The following is a 22,898-nucleotide window of genomic DNA, read 5'->3' on the forward strand; positions in this document are numbered from 1 at the left end:
TGCAGTTCCTCTTGTCACTGTCCCATTGATAAACAAAGTGAGATTATCATATCTCACCAACAGATAAAAGAACAAAGGAATACTGGCCCTACCCCACCCCCTCCCACTGGGAGTACATAAATTTACCTTTCCCAACAATCCCTCTGTTCTTTTTTTCTGTCTACCAACAGAATTGTACGAGTCAAGAGCTGGGAGGCTCTGCTATACTTATGTCTCTGCTGCCGGGTGGTGGGGAAGTTGCTGGTATTTTCTGTTTCCTTCCCTGCCTGGCTTGGGGGAAGACACACGGGATTCCTCCTGCGAGATTCTTGATGCTGTAGGAAGGGTCTGGGCTGTGCCTCCTGGGTTGCAGCGTCTCTTTGCTTCGGCTCTCCGGGTGGTTGCCTGGGTTGAGGTGGTTCCCGGGAGGAGTTCCCATTCCGGTTCCGTTGCCTGACTTCTGGATTGAAGGTGGTGCTGGAAGTCAGGCACTGGTATGCTGGTCGGATGTGGGGCTTCTTTCTGGCACCCTTAAAATGGACGGCCTGGGTGAGTACCACATAGCAGTTATATTGTGCATTTGATAAGTCGCTCAGAGGGACCTGATTGCTTCTACTTTCTCTCCTTTGGAGGATCAGTCAGATTGGGCTTGTTCAGTGCGTCAGTGCTACTACTAAATGCCTTCGGTGAATACCAAAAGCAGTAAGTTTAGGATTTTATCTCAGTTTAGTAGTAGTAAAGTTAGGAGTCCTTATTTTACTACTAATAAATGCCTTCTGTGAATACCAAAAGAAGTAAGTTTAGGATTTTATCTCAGATTAGTTCTGTGAATCGGCCCCAAAATCACTGATACGACCAGTAAGGATCTTAGAGATGCCGCCAGGAGTGTTTTCAGGAGTAGTTTAACAAGGGCATGGTCACAGTTTTTTAGTATCAGTACCTGTGGAAGTAACTAAAGGCATCATTTGCCCACTAACCAAATAAAGGGGTCGATTATGATGGCGGTGAATCCGCATCCCGGAGGATGCGGATTCACCGCCGCGGCCACAGAAAACACCCACCGCCAGATTAGGATGGCGGTGGGATGGCAGTGGGAACAGTGGCAGACGGCAGGTCCGTCCGCCGCTGATCCGTGGGGTTTTGAGGGCTATTTGATGGCGGTGTCTGCAAGACACTGTCAGCCAAATTATGATGTGCGTTGAAACATGCTTTTCCGCGGCGGCTTGGAAAAGCATGTGGAACTTTGCTTCTATGGGCCCCTTGCAGGCCCCCAGGGTGAAGGGGGGCTGGGGGTGCACATGGGGGTTACCTATGGTACCCCCCTGCATTTACATGCACAAAGCGGCAGGCACCGCGCGGTGCCTGCCGCGTTGTGCACGTAAATGCAAATCATGCATTTTTAACCTTGCGGCGGGTGCTGCTTCAAGCAGCACCCGCCGCAAGTTTAAAGATATTTTTGATGTGACCGCCAGGGTGGCGGTCACATCCTAATTGCACCGGAGGGACCGCCGCTGCCCCTGCGGACGGTCCCTCCACCTTGGGGGTGGTGGACGGACGCAGGTCCGTCCGCCATCCTAATAGGTGCCATAGTTTGCTTCTTCTATAGATTCTATTTACATAAAAAAAGTATGTGTAGTCTCTTTGCGTAGGGGCTGTGACCTCCAGGTGTAAATAAGGTCAAAATCTTGCATCCTTTTTTTTTGTTGCCGATTTATATAGTGCGAACCCGACCCAAAAGTATTGGAGTGCTTTACATGAGCACCAGTTATGTTACACAAGGACACATTAACTTTTTTTGGAGGGTAGGCACGTGGAGATTAAGTGATTTGCCCAGAATCACAGGCTGTGGAGTCGAGCCGAGGCTCGAACCTTGGTTTCCCAGCACCAAGTCAGCAGCTCTATCCGTGAGACCACATCCTCTCCTTTATGGTAAAAAGACTGTTGGGCCTGGGGCAGATTACCCTTATTCACCGATCTACCTTCTGATTGGTGTAGAAGCGCATTAAAGTCCCCTCCCCTGAGTATTGCTCCTCTGGAATAATCATCCATTGCTGGGAACACATTTTCAGGGAATCTATCTTTCCCCTTATTGGGCACAGTGTACCTCAAATTCCGACCCACATTCCATCCTTTTCTTGACAGTGAGTGTCCAATTTAAAAGGAACTTCGCTCTTGATTAAAGTTGCTACCCCCTTGGTTATGTTGGGGCCTGAGGAATGATATTGCAGGCGATCCAATATCATTGTAGATGTTGGGTATCTTAGTTTAAGAGATGTGTTTCTTGAAGAAATGCAATATCTATTTCTTTCTGCCTCAGTCATTCCAAGAACTCTTTCAATTACATGGGTGCGTTCAATCACTGTACATGTAGAATTGTCACTAACAGTGGAGTTATGATTTGGACAGGTTAGACATCTGAACTTTAAATGTAGTTGTGTTGTATGGCACTGCTTTGGTATATTCTCCGAAAACTGCCAGTAAAAGGCTCTTTCCTGCCTCAAATATCCAATTGCTATTGGCACTAACAACCTACGTACCTTTAACATTTTCATTGTTCCGTTGCACACTAATTCTAAGAACAAGAATTTCAACTCAAAATAAGAATTTAACTAAAACATTAAAGCTACCATTCCCATCATTATTCTCATGTCATGGGTCAGACTGCCTGATTACATCCAACCAACTACAAGAGGGGCAGCTGCTGCCCATGTTCCCCGGCCTCTGTTCCACTGCCCCTGCATATTCTGTGTATTTCGGTATGGGCAGTACCGGTTTCAATTTTGAAGTGCTATGATGTTATATTTTATTTGTCAACCTCATAATGATTTATATAACAGTAGTATATGAGAATGACAAAGAAAGAATATTATAAAGTATGTTTGTTCTCTTATGGTTAATCAGTCTCCCTCTGAGGAGGCAGAGAGGGGAGTTTGTTCATTGTGCCATTTCTGATATCTGGTCATTCTCTTTTCCATGTAACTTTACTTTCAACAGCATCAGTCAATAAAAAGGTTATTAAAAAAACTGCCCGTCCCAAGAGGTTAGAGACAACAGCCAATAGGGACAAAACTGTAGTCCAATTTGACCACCAATCAAGACAGAACATTGTCTATAACACCTATCTTGACTGCGAACAGTCCTCTTTTCTTGCTGGTCACAGTCAAGATAAGTATCCCCATATTGTTTTTTAGGTTTCGCCTAGGCAGCGCATGCAAGGTCTCGACAAAAGATCCTGTATACACTATAGCGGAGGAAGCTCCATCCACTTGCCGCCCATCTTTTTCATTGGCTTTAAGCATAAATACTGCCTTAATATTGGTGTTTGTCTTCTTAGTCCCGCCCCCTGACGCCTATGTCGTCATTTTGATCCTTCTGAGGCTATCAGCCCCTTTACTTGATCACTGTTTGCTGCCCTGTGGTACCCTTCCCACCCCCTCCCGCAGTTCCCAGTTTTTTCACCACCCCCTTATCGCACCCACTCCTGTTTGTGCATTCTTAAATGCGAAAACTCCCATTTGTAATGCAATACATCTCGCGTAAATGCGAGACATTTTGCATTGCAAATGCTTGTTTTTTAATTAGTGCGCAAAGTAAAGGAAGCGCAAACAACAGACATAACATAACATAACATAACAAAACATTTGTAAAGTGCGCTACATACCTGTGAGGGTTTTAAGGCGCTGGAGGGGAGGCTGCTACTGATCGAAGAGCCAGGTCTTGAGAAGTCTTCTAAAGGTCGGCAGGTCCTGGGTCTGTCGTAGGTCGGTAGGGAGAGTGTTCCAGGTCTTGGTGGCGAGGTAGGAGAAGGATCTGCTGCCGGCGGTGGTTTTCCTGATGCGAGGAACTGTGGCGAGGGCATGGCTGGCCGAGCGGAGGCTGCGGGTGGGGGTGTAGAAGCTGAGTTGGTCGTTGAGGTATGCTGGTCCGATGTTGTGGAGGGCCTTGTGTGCGTGGATGAGGAGCTTGAAGGTGATCCTCTTGTCGACGGGGAGCCAGTGCAGGTCTCTCATGTGGGGGGTGATGTGGCTGCGTCGTGGGACATCGAGGATCAGTCGGGCCGTGGCGTTCTGGATGCGTTGGAGCCGTCTTAGGAGCTTGGTTGTTGTTCCTGCATAGAGGGCGTTCCCGTAGTCCAGTCTGCTTGTGATGGGGGCGTGGGGGACGGTCTTTCTCGTGTCGGAGGGGATCCATCTGAAGATTCTGCAAAGCATTCGGAGGGTGTTGAAGCAGGACGCGGAGACGGCGTTGACGTGCTTGGTCATGGAGAGGGCGGAATCGAGGATGATCCCCAGGTTGCGTGCATGTTCTGTGGGTTCTGGGGTGTTCCTAGCGAAGTGGGCCACCCGGAGTCGTCCCAGGCTGAGGGGGTGGAGCCGAGGATGAGGACCTCCGTCTTGTCTGAGTTCAGTTTCAGTTTGCTCTCCTTCAGCCATTCGGCGACGGACTTCATTCCTCTGTGGAGTATGTCTTTGGCGGTGTGGGGGTCTTCGGTGAGGGATATGATCAGCTGGGTGTCACCGGCGTAAGAGATGATGTTGAGGTTATGTCGTTGTGCGACGTGGGCGAGCGGTGCCATGTAGATATTGAACAGCGCCGGGTTGAGGGAAGAACCCTGTGGGATGCCGCAGATGATCTCTGTGGTCTTGGAGCGGAACGGTGGGAGGCGGACGCTCTGGGTTCTGCTGGAGAGGAAGGATGTGGTCCATGCCAGGGCCTTCTCTTGGATTCCGGCGTCTTGAAGGCGAGCTGTTAGGATGCAGTGGCAGACCGTGTTGAAGGCTGCTGATAGGTCCAGAAGGATGAGGGCGGCTGTTTCTCCTTTGTCCATCAGGATCCTGATGTCGTCGGTGGCGTTGATGAGGGCGGTCTCGGTGCGGTGGTTGCTGCGGAAGCTGGACTGGGATGGGTCCAGGATGCTGTTGTCTTCGAGGTAGCGGGTCAGCTGTCTGTTGACAATCTTCTCTGTGACTTTCGCCGGGAAGGGGAGCACGGAGATGGGCCGGAAGTTCTTGAGGTCCTTGGGGTCTGCCTTGGGTTTCCTTAGTAGGGCGGTGATCTCAGCGTGTTTCCAGCTCTCCGGGAAGGTAGCTGTCTCGAAGGAGGTATTGATGGTTTTCCGGAGATGGGGTGCGATGACTGTGCCGTCTTTGCTGAAGACGTGAAGGGGGCATGGGTCCTATGGGGATACGGAGTGGATGGAGTCCATGGTCTTGATGGTGTCTTCATCGCTGACGTTGGACCAGGCGTCAGGCGACTGGTGCAGGTGGAGGTTGCGGGGTGGTGTCGGCGGTGGATGCGGGGGTGTCGAAGTTGAAGCTGTCATGGATATCAGTGATCTTGCGGTGAAAGAGGTCTTGTGAAGGTGGGATGTCGTTGGTGTTGGAGCTGGGGTTGGACAGTTCTTTCACGATGCTGAAGAGCTCTTTGGAGTTGTGTGCGTTGTTGTCTAGGCGGTTCTTGAAGGCGGTCCTCTTAGCGGTCCTGATGAGTTGGTGGTGTCTTCGGGTGGCATTTTTGTGGACTGTGTGGTTGTCTGTAGTTCGGTCGTGCAGCCATCTCTTCTCCAGCTTCCGACAGGTGTGTTTGGAGGTCCGGAGGTCTTCGGTGAACGAGTGTGGCTTTCTTGTTGGTGTAATGGGTTGTGGAGGTCTTGAGTGGGGCAAGGGTGTCAGCGCAGTCATTGATCCATTTGTTGAGGTTGATGGCAGCGGCGTCAGGGTCGGTGGGGTCGTCGGGTGGACTAAGGGCGACACTGGTGGTCAGTTGGTCCTCGGTGACCTTGCCCCAGCGGCGGCGTGGTAACTGTTGGGTGCGGTGGTGTGTGGTGGATTTCTTGAAGGTGAAGTGGACGCATCTGTGGTCAGTCCAGTGGGGTTCGGTGGTGTAGTTGAAGGAGACGTGTGGACTTGCTGAGAAGATGGGGTCCAGTGTGTGTCTGGCGGCGTGGGTGGGTGTCGTCACGAGCTGTTTGAGTCTGAGGTTGGCAAGGTTGTCGATCAGGGCGGTGGTGTTGGCGTCGTTGTTGTTCTAGAGGTGGAATTTCAGGTCCCCGAGGAGGATGTAGCCCATGGAGCCGAGGTCGTGGGTGCTGACGAGGTCGGCGATGGTGTCGCTGAACTTTGGTCGTGGTCCGGGTGGTCTGTAGATGAGTGTTCCTCTTAGGGTAGTGTTGGGGTCGGTGTGGATATGGAAGTGCATGTGCTCGGCGGTGGTGAGGGTGTCGTCGGTGTTGGTTGAGACTCTGAGGGTGTCCTTGTGGATGATGGCGATTCCGTCTCCCACTCCGTTGGAGCGGTCTCTGTGGGAGATCTTGTAGCCCTCAGGGATGGCTATGGCGATGTCGGGTGCTAAGGTGGCTTTCAGCCAGGTCTCCGTCAGGAAGGCGACGTCCGGGGTGGATTAAGTCTAGGACGTCCCAGAGATCGATGGCGTGCTTGCGAGCGGAGCAGGTGTTGAGGAGGATGCATCATAGGTGGTTGGGTTCTCAGGTTGATGGTTTGGCAGGCCGGATGCTGGTGAAGCTGCAGTTCCGGCAGGAGAAGGGCCCTTGGGTGTTCTTTGGTATGGCCCGGTGGCAGGAGTGATCTTGTCCAACGTTGAGTGCGTGGAGGGTGCTGGAGTCGTAGTGCAGTGTGGTGTTGCGCCGGCCACTGGGTCATGAGGTCATGAGGTTTTGACGCTGGGCGCGGTCCAGGCGCGGACGGGCGCAGACGGGTTTGCCTTTGATAAGCCTTCACCGTGCAATCGACGCGCCTGCTGCGGGCGTCCGCTGCACGTCTAGGCGACTGTCGACATAATGGAGAGGATGGAGGGAGGAGCAGCTGGGAACGGGGCGGCGAGGGCGCGTGGCCGCAGGCAAAGCGGCGGGAACGGAGGACACAGAAGGCAAAAAGGGGAGGGAGAGAGGGGCCGGAGGGAAACAACAACGGGAAAGTCAGTGGTAAAAATGGAACAGCACAATAACCAATAACAATAACCAACAGTAGAAAACAGACCACAGAGGCGTGGAGCGAGGCACAGGGGTCTTGAACCCTAGGAGCGGCAGCAGCGGCCGGGAGAGTGCTCACAGGGTGCTGTGGGCGTCAGGGGAGCGATCCGGTCCCTGGAGGCAGGCGTCTTGTGTGGAAGTGTAGGCGGAGTTCCTGTGCACCAAGGAGAGCCCTGCACAGCTGCCAGATTGCTCCGATGTCTTTCCTTCATGATGAGAGCTGCAGGGATTTGAAGAAAGCAGGACGGCGGGAGCATGAGTCCGGAACCATCCACAAGTGGGACAGTAAGTTTTATTTTATATTTCTCATACCACCCCTCCTGCCTAGCTGCTTCACCCGTCTTACCCATCTCACCTACAATCACATCACTTATTAATCACCCAGTTCCCCACTCCTGTTCGTGATTTTCTAAACGTTGAGGCTGCCATTTGTAATGCAATGCGTATCGCGTAAATGCGAGTCATATTGCATTGCAAATGCTTGTTTACAAAGAGTGCGCATTCACAAGCACGCCCATCTCAAGAAAAGGAAGCGCAAACACCGGAAGTGAGGCGTCTCGCGCCTGAGAGTGTGCGGGGCTCCAATGCACTAAGGAAAGCCCCGCACACCGGCCAGAGGAAAGCAGTGCTTCCCCAATCCTCACAGTACGTATAAAAGCAACAACAATTATATTCTTTTCAATCCAAATCATTCCAATGCAGCAGTGTGTTATTTATGCAGAGGTTCTTTCTGTCTTTGTGCGGAGTCAAAGCGGTCGTTTAATTCAGTACGCACTTCCAGCCCAATCCAAAGTTAGTTATGAAGGAAAAAAAAACGCAGCGCCATCCAAGCGACACACCAAGACTAACACATGCACAGCCCTCGATGAGACGCGCTGGAAACCGTCTAGAGAAGCGCAAATAGTACTTTTCCATAGCATGCTTATTGTTCAGTAAGGGAGTATAAATGATAGTGTTTGGGTTTCTAAATGACGAGCGTGAGAAACAAAATGTACACCTAGATCCACGTCTGCTGAAATTTTCTTTTTCTGTATGCTTCAGGTTCCCATGGGCTGAAAATGGAATGAGGTGTAGGTCATTTAGACAGCGTTCTTTTTTCTCGGCCTCGATTCCCTTCCTACTGCCTTACTCACACAAACTCGCCTCATGTCTCACGCATTCATATGGAATGTGCTGATACCAGCGCCTCTGACCATCTGGCCCGGGATGGACATTGAATAAATGTTTTCTTTACTAACAGGCATAATCGACTCTGGAACACGGCATTATAGCTAGATTCTCAACCCAGGAACTGCCATTCCAGGTCACTGTAACGTCATTGTTGAAAAGCAAAACTTTTTGGGATTAGCAGTTGTAAAACTATTTTCAGATTTTAATTAGGTCACCCACCGTAGTTATTTTTTGCGCTCTAATATTAGTGCTGTTGCTCACCAGGAAGAGCAGTTGGAGGCAACTCTATTAACAGTGAAGATTAAAACTCTTCCTTGTTTTATCCTAGGACATTATCTTTGCAGCACTGGCGCGCGATATTTCACAGGGAGTTGCAATTTGCAAATAACATATTTATGGAGCTGGAGGAGGCCTGGGAGGGCAGGCAATCTCAAAGAAATAAACATTCAGTTGTAGGAAATTGTGTCACCGTTTTTGTTCCACGGCTTGATAAATACAGATTTGAACATAAAAGGGAAACAAGGCTGGAGGGAAATGTCAAGCAGCAATTAACTGCAGAAAAAAACACCCTGACATGAATTCTGTTGGACTTGGCCCTTTTGGCAGGTTCGCCCCTAAACTTTTTGCTTTTTAAGGTGACTTGGTGTTAGTTGTTTTTGGCTTCTGCGCACTTTAACCCTGTGTCCCAGTGTAAAGTGCGTGCGCAATCTGAGTGTGTGTGGTGCGATTGGCCTGACCTCCCATAGGAATGCATGGGGAATGTGTGTGCCCATGGTAGTTCCTGATGTGTGTGGAGTGCAGGGGTGAGTTTGGTATGTGTGAAATCGTGAGATTAAATGCAGCGCGATGGTGTGTGCCGATTTAATGTGTCTAGTGTAGAAGTGCCACTTCTAGAAGTTGACATGTCTGTGTAGTGAATATGAATTGACTGTCTGGCTTGTGATTGGCTGGAACTGGCTGGTGTGCCTGGCTCCAGGAGGCAGGATGGGTCTGCCCCGGTGGTGAATGGAGAAATCTACATTTTGATGGGACGGAGGAGTGCACCTGGGACCTGAATAGGGCTGGGCCTTCCCTGCACAATGCTGGCTCCGCCCCCTGTGGTGCGACTGATGTCCCTAGCCGGTCCTGTGAATGGGGAGAGGGGTTGAGCACAACAAAGTGCTCCTGAACCCGCTGCGTCTGGTTTTCCCCCTACCCTGCACCCTCCAGACAAAGGAAATATGTGTATAAAAAGGGGCTGTGACCCCATGCAAGTTGTTCCCTGGATCCAAACTTATGGGGGGCCTGTTGCTGCTGCTGGGCGCCAGGTCAAACCGCCACTGGGTGCTGCCTCCCTGCTGGAGGGCCCTGTGAGCTGGCCCCTGGGCCCAGTCTACCTTCTGAAGGACTTATTTTGGACTTTGCGCTATTGCCTGAAAAGCGTCTTATTTTCCTAAGGAGCAGAGCGCCTACATTCAACTGCAGCCCGGAGCTGCGATCGTTCTCGTGAGGGAATCCTTGGCGTGGAGATTCCCCCGCACCTCTGCTTATTTGAGGTGCTGGAGGCCACCCCCGCCTTGCCTGCCGCATATCTGCCCTTTTAAATGCCCTAGTGGGCGCCCACCCCACCAGGGACCTTGTGCCAGTTTTTGAAACCCCTAGCAGGTGCCCACCCCGCCAGGGACATTGTATTCAGAGGGAGCCTACCCCTCTTCTTGCCTTCTCGCGCAACTTTGCCCAGATCTGAAAGAAAATCATCGCCGCCGGCCCGGGGTCTTCCTTATGAGGGCCGCGCTGGGATAGGCTGGCGCACCCCTGAGCCTGGAGGCTCGTTGCGAGGGCCGCGCTGGGATTGGGTAAAGCGCCCCTGAGCCTGGAGGCTTGTTGCAAAGGGCCACGCTCTGATTGGTTAACCTGCAATGTGTGGAGCCAAGGGAGCTTTCCCGAAGGTGAGGCTGCGCCGCCCGAGATCAAGACAAGTTGAAGGTCTCCCCTGCCCCGCACCTCAGAAAGTACTGACTCTCGGGGGGATCAGTGTGTCCGTGTGGGCTGTGGCTGGCCTCCTTTCCCTAGACAAGAGGAATGTCTAGCGCTAGCATGTCCCGCGCTACGGTGGGGTTCCTTGAGACCTAATATCCCCTACTTACTGTGGTTTTCTCAGTGGCGCCACGGTAGCGGGCCACTGCAACGTTGGGGCAAGTGTTTCTCGGAGTCCCCCGAGTGGGACTCCCACTGTGGTGCCATTCCTGCTTATAAGTCCCAAAGGAGGACTTGGGGGCAAAGTGTTCATAGAAGTCCCAAGGAGGACTTGAGGGCCATGTCCTTTTAAAAGCCCCAGCGAGTATAGTATATGCTAGGGAGTTTATGTTTCCCAGCGTGATCTATGTCTATGGTGATTAGTATTGCGTAGGGTGTATCTACCTTTTACCAGTGGTTACTGGTTGTGTTCCACAATAGTTATTTTGTGCTACAATTATTCTATGTTCTAGAAGTGCTATTTCTACTAAGCGCTATTTCTGACGGTGGCCCATGTGGCCTTGTCCTGTGTATATAATCCCCAGTAAATATTGCCAAGGGCCAGTTGGCACAGTGTATCTGTGTGATTATGATCTAATGTGTTTAAGGTGATACAAAGGCTATTTTTATATATAACCTTGTGTGGAGTTCCTCTTTGTGATGTGCCTAGTGTGTTGCTGCTGTGTGTGTTGCGCAAATGCTTTACACATTGCCTCCGGGATAAGCCTGACTGCTCGTGCCAAGCTACCAAGGGGGTGAGCAGGGGTTATCTTGGCGTGTAACTCCCTTGCCCTGACTAGAGTGCTGGTTTCTGCCTGGCTTTGGCGCAAGCCTTAGCCAGCCAGAAATCCCATTTCTAACAAATTCCTAATATGATTGATTTTTTCTGAAAGTAGAGGGATATTTATTTAAAGTCTCAGATACACACTTGCCCTTTGTTACTCGATACTAAAACAGGTTACATTTATTGGTCCTGTGATCACCAGATATATTCTACCAAAAATGCGTTTTCACAGCTGTGCAATTGTTCAGAGTTTAAAGTTTTATCTCCTAATTAAATTCTTTTATGAAACCGTAGTTAAATATGGCAGAATTTCAGAAAACAATTGTGAACAGGAACAATTTTTTTGTGTGGCAAGCTATGCAATATTATGTCAATAATTAGGAACATGCATTTGCAAATAAGTTATGTGCCCGTTTGTGAGTGCATGCGCTGTTATGTTACTTGCGAGTTCTGTTGGGTTCTATACAGTGGATGTAGAGGCTGCTGTTGCTTACCATAGGTTGACTTAATTGTCAGTCTCATGTACTTGCTTCTTATTGGTCAACTTCCACAGGCTTTCTTCCTCTTCATGTGTTTGTCCATATCCTGGAGCATTGAAACATTTCTTTTATCCTTCCACTGCTCATTTTTGTTAGATACTTCTTTTTCCTTTGTGTTTAAGCCCTCTACCAGGGTGCGCCTTTTTTTGGACTCCTTTGTATACTCCCCTCCCTTCTTAATTCTTGCCACACTCCCTTATCTGTATTGCTGCTAGCCACCCAACTGTCCTCCCTTCCCTCGTCCATGTTGCTGCTTGCCCCCATCCTTATTGTGTTGCTAATGGCCCCTTCCCTCCCTAAACCTTCACTCCCTACCTTATCTATGTTGCTGCTTGTTCCCACCCTCACTCCCTCACTCTCTGATGCTGCTTTTTTTGTCCTCACTCTCTCCCTCGTTCATGTTGCTGCTTTACCCAACCCTCTCTTACTCGTCAATGTAAATACTTGTTTTTCTGTTCGCAAGTCTAACCAGATGACCATGATGTTGTGCGTGCATCTGGTTTTCCCACCTAACATTTTGGTTGCTGGAATGCGTGAAAGTGAAACTGTTAAATAATATCAGCCCTAGCCTTGGAGAATTATAGCTACACCATCACCCTGTCTACTCAGTCTTTATAAGTTCAAATTTGCATCCAATCATGTGGGCCAGTTTATTAGCTATCTCGGAGCCAGGGCCGCTTTTATTTTGCTGCTCACATGCTGCAGTGCTGGAGCTTATTTATTGCGTGTACTGCAGTCTGACCCTGATCTTGTGTATCTGTTTCTCACATTTATATTTGGTTGCTAGAATACGAAGTATATTTACTCAAGTGATTTGAGAAACTCTTTAATAAAGTCTGTTTCCAGGAAAAATCTTGTGACGTGACCTTGGCAATCATTGGATGCGCATACGGCATAGGGACAGAGGATATAGGAGAGGGCCTTAGAGTCAAACGCTATCTCTGTAACTGCCCAAAGGCACCTACCAGCCTTTTATCCTACTGTGAGCAGGGTAGCCCTGTTGAAAACAGCCTTTAACGAACTAGGAGTCTGCACACGCAGACAAGCTGTCCTCACCTGCTTCAACCCTGCTCACCCGCCAATAAATGGGAAGCTGGTGAAATTTCTGAAACTAGCAGAACAGAAACAAACAATCTAGGCATTTGACTAGGAGGAAATCTCGGGCCAGGATCATCCTCCCATTAACAATATATCCGACCCGCAATTTTTATTCTCTTTTATCTCTGCCTTTTACTCAAATCTCTTGTTTTTAAAGGCCTCTTTTAACTTCTTTCGTTAGACTTGTTGTTTTAACGTATTCTTCTTTTTGTAATGGTTTTTATTAACCTATAAACAATAAATAAATTACTTACTGTGAGCTGCAGCAAGAAGGCCTCAGTGAGTTATGATGTTCGTATCATAGAGCTGTGTTTTACATGCCATGTCATCGAGAGAAATACACTTTCCAAGATTGAAGGTTCTTAATCTGAAAGAGTCAACATAAAAAAGAAGCTGACAACGGAATTGTTATAAAATGAGCATCTAGGAGTCAGGGTGAGTTGAGTTCCAAGGCATGAAATATTCAGTTCCAATGTAGGTTGGCTCTAGAGGAGATCTCAGAAAAGGGTTTAGTGCAGTGTGTCTGCACCCATCACAGGTTCCAGTAACAGACAGATGCTACTTAACTATGCACAACATTTCTCTGGCCTCTACTTCGAGACTCAGATGGCCATTAACCCCACAAAAGTCTTAAACATTATTATCATATGAAATCTCTTTATTAATATTATAACTACAATGTAATAATTGTTTTTTTAATCTTCATGCTTTTTCAAATATGCTTAAAAATACACCATTAAACCACTCTTTTTTTCCCCCAAAAATTTCGGAGGGAGAACCCTCCTGAACCCTCCTCGTTTACCACTGGGCACTAAATCTGAACTTTTATGCCCTACCACTTTCAGATGTCACCAGCCGCCACTGCATAGGACATTTGTCACGGGAGTAACTGAAATGCCACTCTGCTTGCCAGAAAAAGTAAGTGTGCCGGTGCCCTGATTTGTGTATATTTTATTACTGTACTCTAAGCTGGAGTTCACACACAGTCTCAGTCTAGTAGTCTGTGGTGTACAGTTACTTTTCAGGAGCTGTGTGACATAGCTGAATGCACACTTACTGCTGGTCAGCAGGGGTGGGGGGATCTTAACCGAACGCTCGAGGTATATTGATTTTAGCCATCAGTAGCCGTCAGTAAGTCCAGTCAAAGAGTACCTTTTTAAATATTTGCTTCCGGCTTTGGTAGATCAATGTCGCTCATAAGTACACTGAAAACCTGGCAGCAATGAGGGTTTAATGTCTCATATTTACAGGTTTCCCTCATCTTTATTTCTTGGTTTTGCTTGCGGGAAAGTGTCAGTCATAGTCCCCGAATATCACTCATATTTACACTGACATTACGGAAATGTCCTACATAAGCACTCTGAATCCTTGGTAGCTATGCACTGAGAGGGTTCATTACTGTGGGCAAAAGACTGCAGGGGCAGGCTGAGGGTTAAAGTGCTCCTGCCTGCAAACGAGGACAGCGGCGCGCTCTTTTCGGCAAAATGTCTGGGCTCTACGGGAGAACGAAGCTATATCAAGGCAATGCGTGCCCTCAAACAATGTTTGTAGGCAGCAAGCCTGTTCTTTTTACCTTACTCAGAAATGTAGTATTCAATGTTCGAAGTTTGTTTTCATTAAGGGAAACTGTGTGCTTCATAGATAGCCAACCTTAAGGCCAGCGAAGACAATCACATGCACTAATGCATTTGAAGTTCACGGGATGTGTAGCAGTCAGTGCATTAATGTAAATGTCAAGGTATTTGTAGAGCACAGTGTCACCAAGCGGTTTCCTGGCGCTATTACTCATACCGCTGTGGAACCCTTCCTGGCTTTCCATGTGAAGTGTCCACTCCTGGGCACTCCCAGGGTGAAGCCAGGCATCCTAGCGCTGTTGGGGCCAGTGTGGAGGTTAAGCAAGCTATTGCCCAGAGTTGCAGCGTGGGGCCCATGATTAGAATAGGCACCGAGGCGAGAATTGTCTGGTCCGAGGAAATTGAGCCCAAGACCCGCCGAGGCAGGAATTGAACTCTGGTCCCGGGCTAGAACTCTGCATCAGGGTCTGCCGCTCTAATCATTGAGCCACACTCCTCCACTGTGCATTAGACTGGATAAAGCAAAGTGCTGATGGTATCCCTCGAATCCAAGACGCAGAATATTAATTTAAACTGGCTGCTGTCATAGTGAGTGATGCCCTGGGTAGTAAAAAGACGAACATCGTTCCTGATGTGGAATGTGACCTCTGTAGGATCCTCTCTGCTGATGGGCTGATCCAGCGGGCTATAGAAAATATATCATAAACAACGCTACCCAACTTCATAACCTATAAACAAAATTATAAACTAAATATGGACCCATTTATAAACCTGATATATTTTGGGCCTACTGAATCAGGTGGTCAGAATAAATCTATATACACATTATCTACAATTTATACATTTGCAGAAAGAATATTGTCATTAGAATAAAACCCAACCATTTAAACGACCACCATAGGCGACGTGATCTAGCTAATAGTAACCTACACTTCTGAATAACCAAGACCAGCTTGTTTGTCAAAAGTAAGATTTTATTTACTAAATTATGGTATATAAGTTGAAAGTTTTATGAATGAAATTTATTAGCAATAATGCAAGCATGGTTATAATGAAATATGAGAAAATTACTATTTAAGCAAATGAAACAATTTTAAAGAAAATATATAAAGTTTAGCATTTCTAAAACATAATTCCCTAACTGAGCTAAATAGATAGAAATTAAAGTAAAGTTCTTTGAGGATTCTTACGTGCTCCACGCAAAGTCCAACAGCACATCACCCTCATCAGAAAGTCAGAAAGCAGCAGCCAGCCCAACCCTAAGGGTATGACTTTTTATACCTTTCTACGCTAACTAAACTAGCAAAGGAAAGTTTTCAGAAATCCTCGACGTCCCATTGGCTGAGAGTGACAAGTGACATGTCACCCGTTTCTCAAAAAGTTCCATTAAATCATGTCTCATAAAGACCATTGTCTCTTCCACGTGAAGCCAGAAGCTTCCTGAGATTGCAACAAATGTATTAAGTCATTCTCGCAGCGTCCATAGACTTTCAATACAACTTCCGCGGATGCCAAGTTAAGGACTGACAAAATGTTCACTTTCGACCTTGGCCATGTCCGACAGAATGATGTCAGCTCATCAGTTTTTGCTTTGTGAATGCAGCTTCAATAAACGTTTTAATTCAGAATGGGCGTCTCGTGACTTTCTGCAGAATTATACGTCAGCTCTTTTTCTGCGGTTCAAATGACTAGGCCCAAAAGCAGGCAATTTATGTTTTCTAGTATAAAACAAACACAAGAAAAGTATTAATGTAAGAAATAAAGTAGATTCTGTATCCACCCCATGGTTTACTAATTAATTAACCCACCCGATTAATCAAAATGTTACCTAGCCATTGCAAACAAATAAAGCAGCGTTTATATCTACCAGTCTCCGTTTTTCCATGAGACCCATATGCACCTAGAATAGTAGAAGTGACATCACACAGACAAGGAAAAGCAAAACAAGCACATGCTTCTTTTAAGTTTGCAGCAATTAGTAATGACAAAAACGAAAACAATAAATTATTTTATTATTTTGTACGAACAAAAAGATGCAACATTTATGCACGTTTATGAGCACACATGTTAGTCCCCCCACGTGTAAAGTTTAATCTAAGTTGTATTAGCACGACATATCACAAATCATTAATAATTTTATTCATGTTATGGAAATGTGACTTCGCGAGTTTAAACAAAATTTTGTTTTCTATCTCGCTCCATCAACTCCCTCATCTGGTGATTAACAAATCACCACACCAGCACTCAAATTTTTGGTAAATTAAATTTTTAAGAAATCGATTCAAATTCATTTGTATCAGTAAACCTAAAAGTCTATTTCTGCATAATCTTTGCAATTAACATGACGCTCTCTATGTAACTCCTGTAATTCGATCTCTCTTTCTTCTTCTTTTCTGAGTTTATAGATTCTTTTCTTTTCTTTCAACTGTTTCTTTCTTTTATGTAACAAACAACCTAATTTGGTCAAAATAAAAATGAATACTATTATAATCAAAGGTGCCAGAATCTTGCCAAGAATTGAACTTCCGATATTATGAAACCAGTTTTTAATTGCTTGAAACCTTTTTGAAAGTTTCCCTGTAAAATCTTCTTCTTCTAAAGGAATTATCTCTGAATGCATTTGTGTAATATTCTTAATATACATTTCAATATTCTTACTTTCATCAGGTATATATGTACAGCAATGTTGGACATGTAAAATGCCACAGACTCCTCCCTCTTTTGCTAGGAGTATGTCTAAAGCAAGGCGGTCTTGAATTACCATAGATCTAATTGCAATAACTTCAACATTCACTAATTGAAATCCATCAGCAGTGTCAGTTGATAATCTATCAACTATAGTGGACAATTTTCTGATTCTCCCTGCATTTAAGGTTATACCAACAAAAGGTATTACAGCTTGAAAAATATCTCCCAGAACTTCAGTAAAAGTTTCTCTTTTAGCTCTATTTACATAATTATGAATTTTAAACAATCCTTCTGAATCTCTGTCAACATGAAACACTTTAGGAAAAACAATTCCCACATAACAAGTTCCATACCAATGGTCTGGAAGGTTGTAGTAGGCTTTGTCACCACAAACAAAATAAATCCCAGGAAAGATAGGATCTTTTCCACCTTTAAATCCCCAACCTCCCATAATCTGATAAGTATCTTCACAGTTACTTGCACCTACAAAATAATTATCAAAAAGTGTATTATCTCTTCTAATGCAAAGTTTTCCATTAACTGGTTTGTCTATGTGAATTGCAATATTTTCAAGCATTTTGCCATTTAATTTCTCATCCTCTTTTTGCCAGAAGGCTGACTTAGTCTGCTTGACTAATTCATTTCTCTTATAAATTGCTCTTCTCTCCTCAACCATGTTCAAAAATTTCTTTCCTTCAGCACTTAATTTACATGTTAGATTATTCTTGTAAGCATACTCGTAAGTGAGTTCGTTAGTAACAAGGAAATATTCTTTCATTTGTTTTGCTTTCTTATGCTTATTTAAAGCATTATCAATCTTAACATTAGCAAAAATTTCATCATAATTTGAATAGTAATATTCTAAACGACCAGTTTGATAAAATAAACTAGTTAATACACTACATGTTACAGCATAAGTGAGAGGAAGCATATTATATGTTACTCCCTCAGAAACAGAAGCAGGTAACTTAACGCAGACATAGCAGTCTTTTGCATCCATTACCTTTACATATTCACTCAATAGCTTTGTGAATGTATTACTTGAAAAATCACCTATTGATTTATCTTGATGAAAGTTAGGCTGATGATCAATAACTTTTGCAGATGCACTATGTTTAGTTTGACTAACTAGAGCTTTGCTTGTTATGTTAACTTTGTGTAATTCTCTATTCATTTCTAAAGGAATAATCACAGCTAGTACTAACCAGAGCAGAACTAAAATGAGCAGACATACCAGAGTCATCTTACAGCATCTTTTAAAAACAGAACACTTTGAAGTGCTCTCCTTAACATAAGGCATTTTTAGGTTAGTTTTAGCCTCAAAAATAAAAATAAATTTTAAAATTTATATACACCCCCCTTTTAAAATATATTTTTCTTTTTTTTTTTTTTTTATAACCCTAAACAAGATTTCTTCGACCTTATGTCATACATAAGTTTTCTTCAACTAAACAGTTTTTCTTCGACCTTGTGTCAACTAACAAATTTTCTTCAGCCTTTTGCCAATTTAATAATTCTGTACTTCAATCATTGTCACTAATTTCTTGGATTTCGTTTTCTTCTTCACTACTATCATATATGTCAATAACAGGTGGAATTACTAAGTAAGTCCACTCAGGAGACTTGTATTTCTGGTTTGGTCTTATTATTCTCTTCCCTTTTCTCGATATCACTTCAATTTTTCTTCCAACTCCAACTTCTTTTCCTGGACTCTTTTGACTACTTATTTCCTCTACTTGTTCTATTGGCTTTTTGATCAATCTGACTCTCAATCTTCCACCTGGCCAGTAGTCTGCTTTTCTCACGTACTTCTTCTTTGGTTCAGAATTATTTGATTCTGACTTCCAAGTCCTTTTCTTTCCGTTTCACTTCCACCTTCCACGTCACTTTCTTCAGTTTCGTAGTCTGAAATTTCAATTGACTCAGGAACTTCTCTATTCGGCAATTTCACTCCTTCAGGAACTTCACTTTGTTTTCCATCACTGGTACTCGGTAATTCGTTCTCCTCCTCTTCCTCAATTACCTCTAACTTCCCAGATTTCGGATTTTTGTTCCTTACTTCAGAGTTTGTTCTCTGCCTTTCGATACTCTCCTGGTCTGAAACTTCTTTTGGTTCAGCTTCTTTGTCTTCAATAGAGACAACCGAATCCTCAGTTATCTTTCCTTTTAACAGATTCTCTTCACCTTCAGAATCTATTTCAATTATTTCTAAGTCTTTTCTTGTCAGATTTCCATTCACTGGCACAGTTTCCAGATGTCGACTTTCTTGTCGATCTTCAGAATCTGGAATTACTTCACCTTCTGTTCTGTCTTCTGCTTCAGAATCAGAATCATCTGTGGTATCACTTTCAACATCAGAACTCTCAGGAGTTGGTACTGGAATAGTATGACTAGGATGTATCCAACGTTTTAATCCTCTGCACTTTACAGCATTAGTAGTGATCAAGATTATCTGCCTAGGTTTCTGCCATCTAGGAGCTAGACAATTCCTTCTCCGATGTACTTTCGTTCTGACCCAATCGCCAGGTCTCAGATCATGAGTCAAAACTTTTTCATTTGATTGAGCTTCAGTTCCCACCTGATTAGACACAGAAGTTACCATATCAGATAACCTTTTACAGTAATCCAAAATTGCACTGTCATTTATGCTCAACAGTTTACCTACAGGTACAAAAGCTTGCCTCATAACTCTTCCCATTAAAATTTCATGAGGACTCAAACCTGTCTTTTTATCTGGTGTACTTCTTAATGACATCAAAACAAGTGGAAGAGCATCAGTCCACTTAATACCTGTTTCAAGACACATTTTTCCAATTCTGTTTTTGATTGTTCCATTTATTTGTTCAACTACTCCTGATGCCTCTGGTCTGTATGCACAGTGTATTTTCTGCTCAATGCTCAAAGCTTCACAAATTAACTTCATCAGTTTGTTATCAAAATGGCTTCCTCCATCACTCTCAATAGTGACTGGAAAACCGTACCTTGGGATGATTTCTCTGAGCAATAGTTTTGCTACTGTAATTGAATCACAATGTCGTGTAGGGAAAGCCTCTACCCATCTTGAGAATAAGCATACAATTACAAGCACATATTTCAAACAGTTGTGTAAGGGCATTTCAATGAAATCCATTTGTAACCTGGTAAAGGGACCACCCTCTCGACCAATTGTTCCTGTCCCCACCACTGATTTTCTGTTTGGATTCATTTGTTGGCATGACAAACACCTTTGACAAAAAGATTCAGCAATGGTTCTAAATTTGGTATTGAACCATGTTTCTCTATAAAGTCTGACCATAGAATCTCTTCCTAGATGTGCAGGACCATGATATAATCTGGCCATGTCAGCAATCAAGCAATTTGGTAAGACTACTCTGCCATCTTTGTAAACCCACACTCCATCTTCTTCACGTGGTCTACAATCTGATCTTAACCATAGGTCTTTTTCTTCATCATCTGCTTCGTTTTGTAAATCTCTAATCTCATGCCATGTTTCTACAACAGTTGTTAGCATTAATGAATTTGAATCAGTTTCTTTACTCCTCTCCCGATTGTATGAATAATTTTTCCTTGCGCAGTACTTTGCTGTTTCGTCTGCGAAGGCATTTCCCTTGGAAATATAATCAGTTCCTCTAGTGTGCGCTGCACATTTGACAATTGCAATTTCTTTTGGCAATTGTATTGCTTCAATTAATCTCCTAATGAAAACTGCATTTTTAATTGGTGATCCTGTTGATGTCATGTATCCTCTCTGTGACCAGAGTTGTCCATAATCATGCACAACTCCGTACCCATACTGACTATCAGTAATGATGGTAACTCTTATATCCTTTGATATTTCACATGCACGAATTAAAGCAATCAATTCAGCCACTTGTGCTGAACGAACTCCTTCAAGACATGATGCTTCTTCAACATCTACGACTGTACAAACTGAGTATGAAGCTTTCAAGACACCTCCTTCGGATCTTAAGCATGAGCCATCTACAAAGTAGACAAAATCCGATTCAGACAAAGGTCTGTCTTTGATGTCTTTTCTTGGTTTAGTGCAGAATTCCATGACATCTAAACATTCATGTTCTGTCTCAATGTCATCAACAATTTCAGAATCAGGCAGTAATGTAGAAGGATTCAGATTCAAACATCTTGAAATCGAAACATTATCTGCTCCCAGTATGATTTTCTCATACTTTGTCAATCTGCTACTTGTTAAATGTTGAGTTTTACCTCTTGTCAGTAATATTTCAACTGAATGAGGCACAAAAACTTTCACAGGAAATCCCATAATGATTCCTTCACTTTGTTCGAGACTGATACTTGTAGCTGCAACTGCTTTCAAACAACCTGGTAATGCTTTTGCAATTGGATCAAGAACTGCAGAGAAGTATGCAATAGGTTTCTTTAAATTTCCATGTCTCTGTATTAACACAGATAATGCACATCCTTCTCTCTCACTGCAATACAGTTCAAAATCTTTCTCATAATTTGGCATACCTAAAGCAGGAGCTTGGCATAAGCTCTTTTTCAGGTTCTCAAAAGATTCCATCTCAGCATCATTGAGAATAATTGGATCTTTTATATCTGACTTTGTCAGTCTTTGTAGTGGTTTTGCAATTACTGAAAATCCACTTATCCATTGTCGACAGTAACCTACCATTCCCAAGAACATTCTGACCTGTCTTTGTGTTCTTGGCGGTAACATTGCTTGAATCATTTTTATTCTCTCTATTGTTACTTGTCTTTTTCCTTTTGCAATTCTGTGACCAAGATATTTTACTTCTTGTTTGCAAAACTGTAGTTTTGCTGGGGACACTTTATGTCCTTCTTCTGCAAGGCGATTTAACAGAATTATTGTGTCTGTTACACAATTTTCTCTTGTCTTTGCAGCTATTAACAAATCATCAATATACTGCACCAATGTAGACCTACCTGGTAAGTCTAAATCTTCTAATGATCTTTTTAACAATTCATTAAAGATTGAAGGACTTTCTGTATAGCCCTGAGGGATTCTTGTCCATCCAAGGGTCTTACCTTGGAATCTGAAAGCAAAGATTTCATAACTGTCTGGATGTAAGGGAACAGTAAAGAATGCATTGCAAAGGTCAATGACTGTGTACCATTCAGCATCATGTGGAATCTGAAATAGAATTACTGCTGGATTTGGAACCACAGGACAACATGGAATGACAATTTGATTAACCTTTCTCAAATCTTGTACGATCCTAAATGTTCCGTTAGACTTATTAACTCCCATAATTGGTGAATTACAAGAGCTACTCTTCATTTCCTTTAATACACCTTGCTTGATTAATTTTTCAATTATAGGTGTAATACCTTCAATTGTTTCTGTTTTCATTTTATATTCTGGAGTATTTGGAAATTCTATTCCCTGTTTCAATGTAATTTTTACTGGATCTACGTTTTTCATCAGACCCATCTCATTTCCACTAAAATCCCATATTTCAGATTTCACTGTTTCTTTGAGTTCTTCAGGTAGATCCTTTTCTTCAAATGCAGGAAACAATTTTGTTTCTTCTGCTTCTATCATCATCATTGTCATCCTGTATAAACCATCTTCCTCCATTGTTTGTAACTCAACTCCATCAGGAGAACAATATATTCTGCAATTCATTTTACATAGGATGTCTCTACCTAATAGATTTACTGGACTACTATTACAAACCACAAATCTGTGTTTGTCTCTGTAATTTCCAATTTCAACTGGTACTGGATCAGTTAAGTCTGTTTTAATTTGCTGATTACTTACTCCGACAACTTGGATGTATCCCCAGAGAGAGGGAGGTTTTCAATTTCCACTGATCTAACAGTAGAACGGGTAGCACCAGTGTCCACTAGAAAAGTGATGTCTACATCATTAACTTTCCCGTTTACATAAGGACCAGACTGGTCAACCTCAAGAGTGGCTCCAACAACACACTCTTCCTCCTCTCTCGGGCACCGTCAGCAATAATCATCAGAATCACTGTCTTGACTTTCTGCTAATAAAAATTGTTGTGAAGCATTTTGCATTTGAACCCTTTGCTGCTTTTGCTGTTTTTGTGGTTTTATTACCTGTTCACTTCCCT

At 44.2% G+C, this 22,898-nt stretch overlaps 1 protein-coding gene across 4 annotated transcripts in view; it reads right to left on the bottom strand.

Annotated features, from left to right (window-relative positions):
• Nucleotides 1-22,898, bottom strand: part of LOC144770660 (uncharacterized) — a 281,327-nt gene that overhangs the window by 14,632 nt on the left and 243,797 nt on the right. For all 4 annotated transcript variants that reach the window (XM_078655370.1, XM_078655371.1, XM_078655373.1 and 1 more), the window contains one exon: nt 12,808-12,920. In XM_078655370.1, the coding sequence (XP_078511496.1) occupies nt 12,830-12,920 (91 nt within the window). In that variant the 3' untranslated portion in view covers nt 12,808-12,829. The remainder of the gene's footprint in view (nt 1-12,807; nt 12,921-22,898) is intronic.

This window comes from Lissotriton helveticus, chromosome 7 (assembly GCF_964261635.1).
Source record: "Lissotriton helveticus chromosome 7, aLisHel1.1, whole genome shotgun sequence".
In the NCBI taxonomy this organism is placed as follows: Eukaryota; Metazoa; Chordata; class Amphibia; order Caudata; family Salamandridae; genus Lissotriton; species Lissotriton helveticus.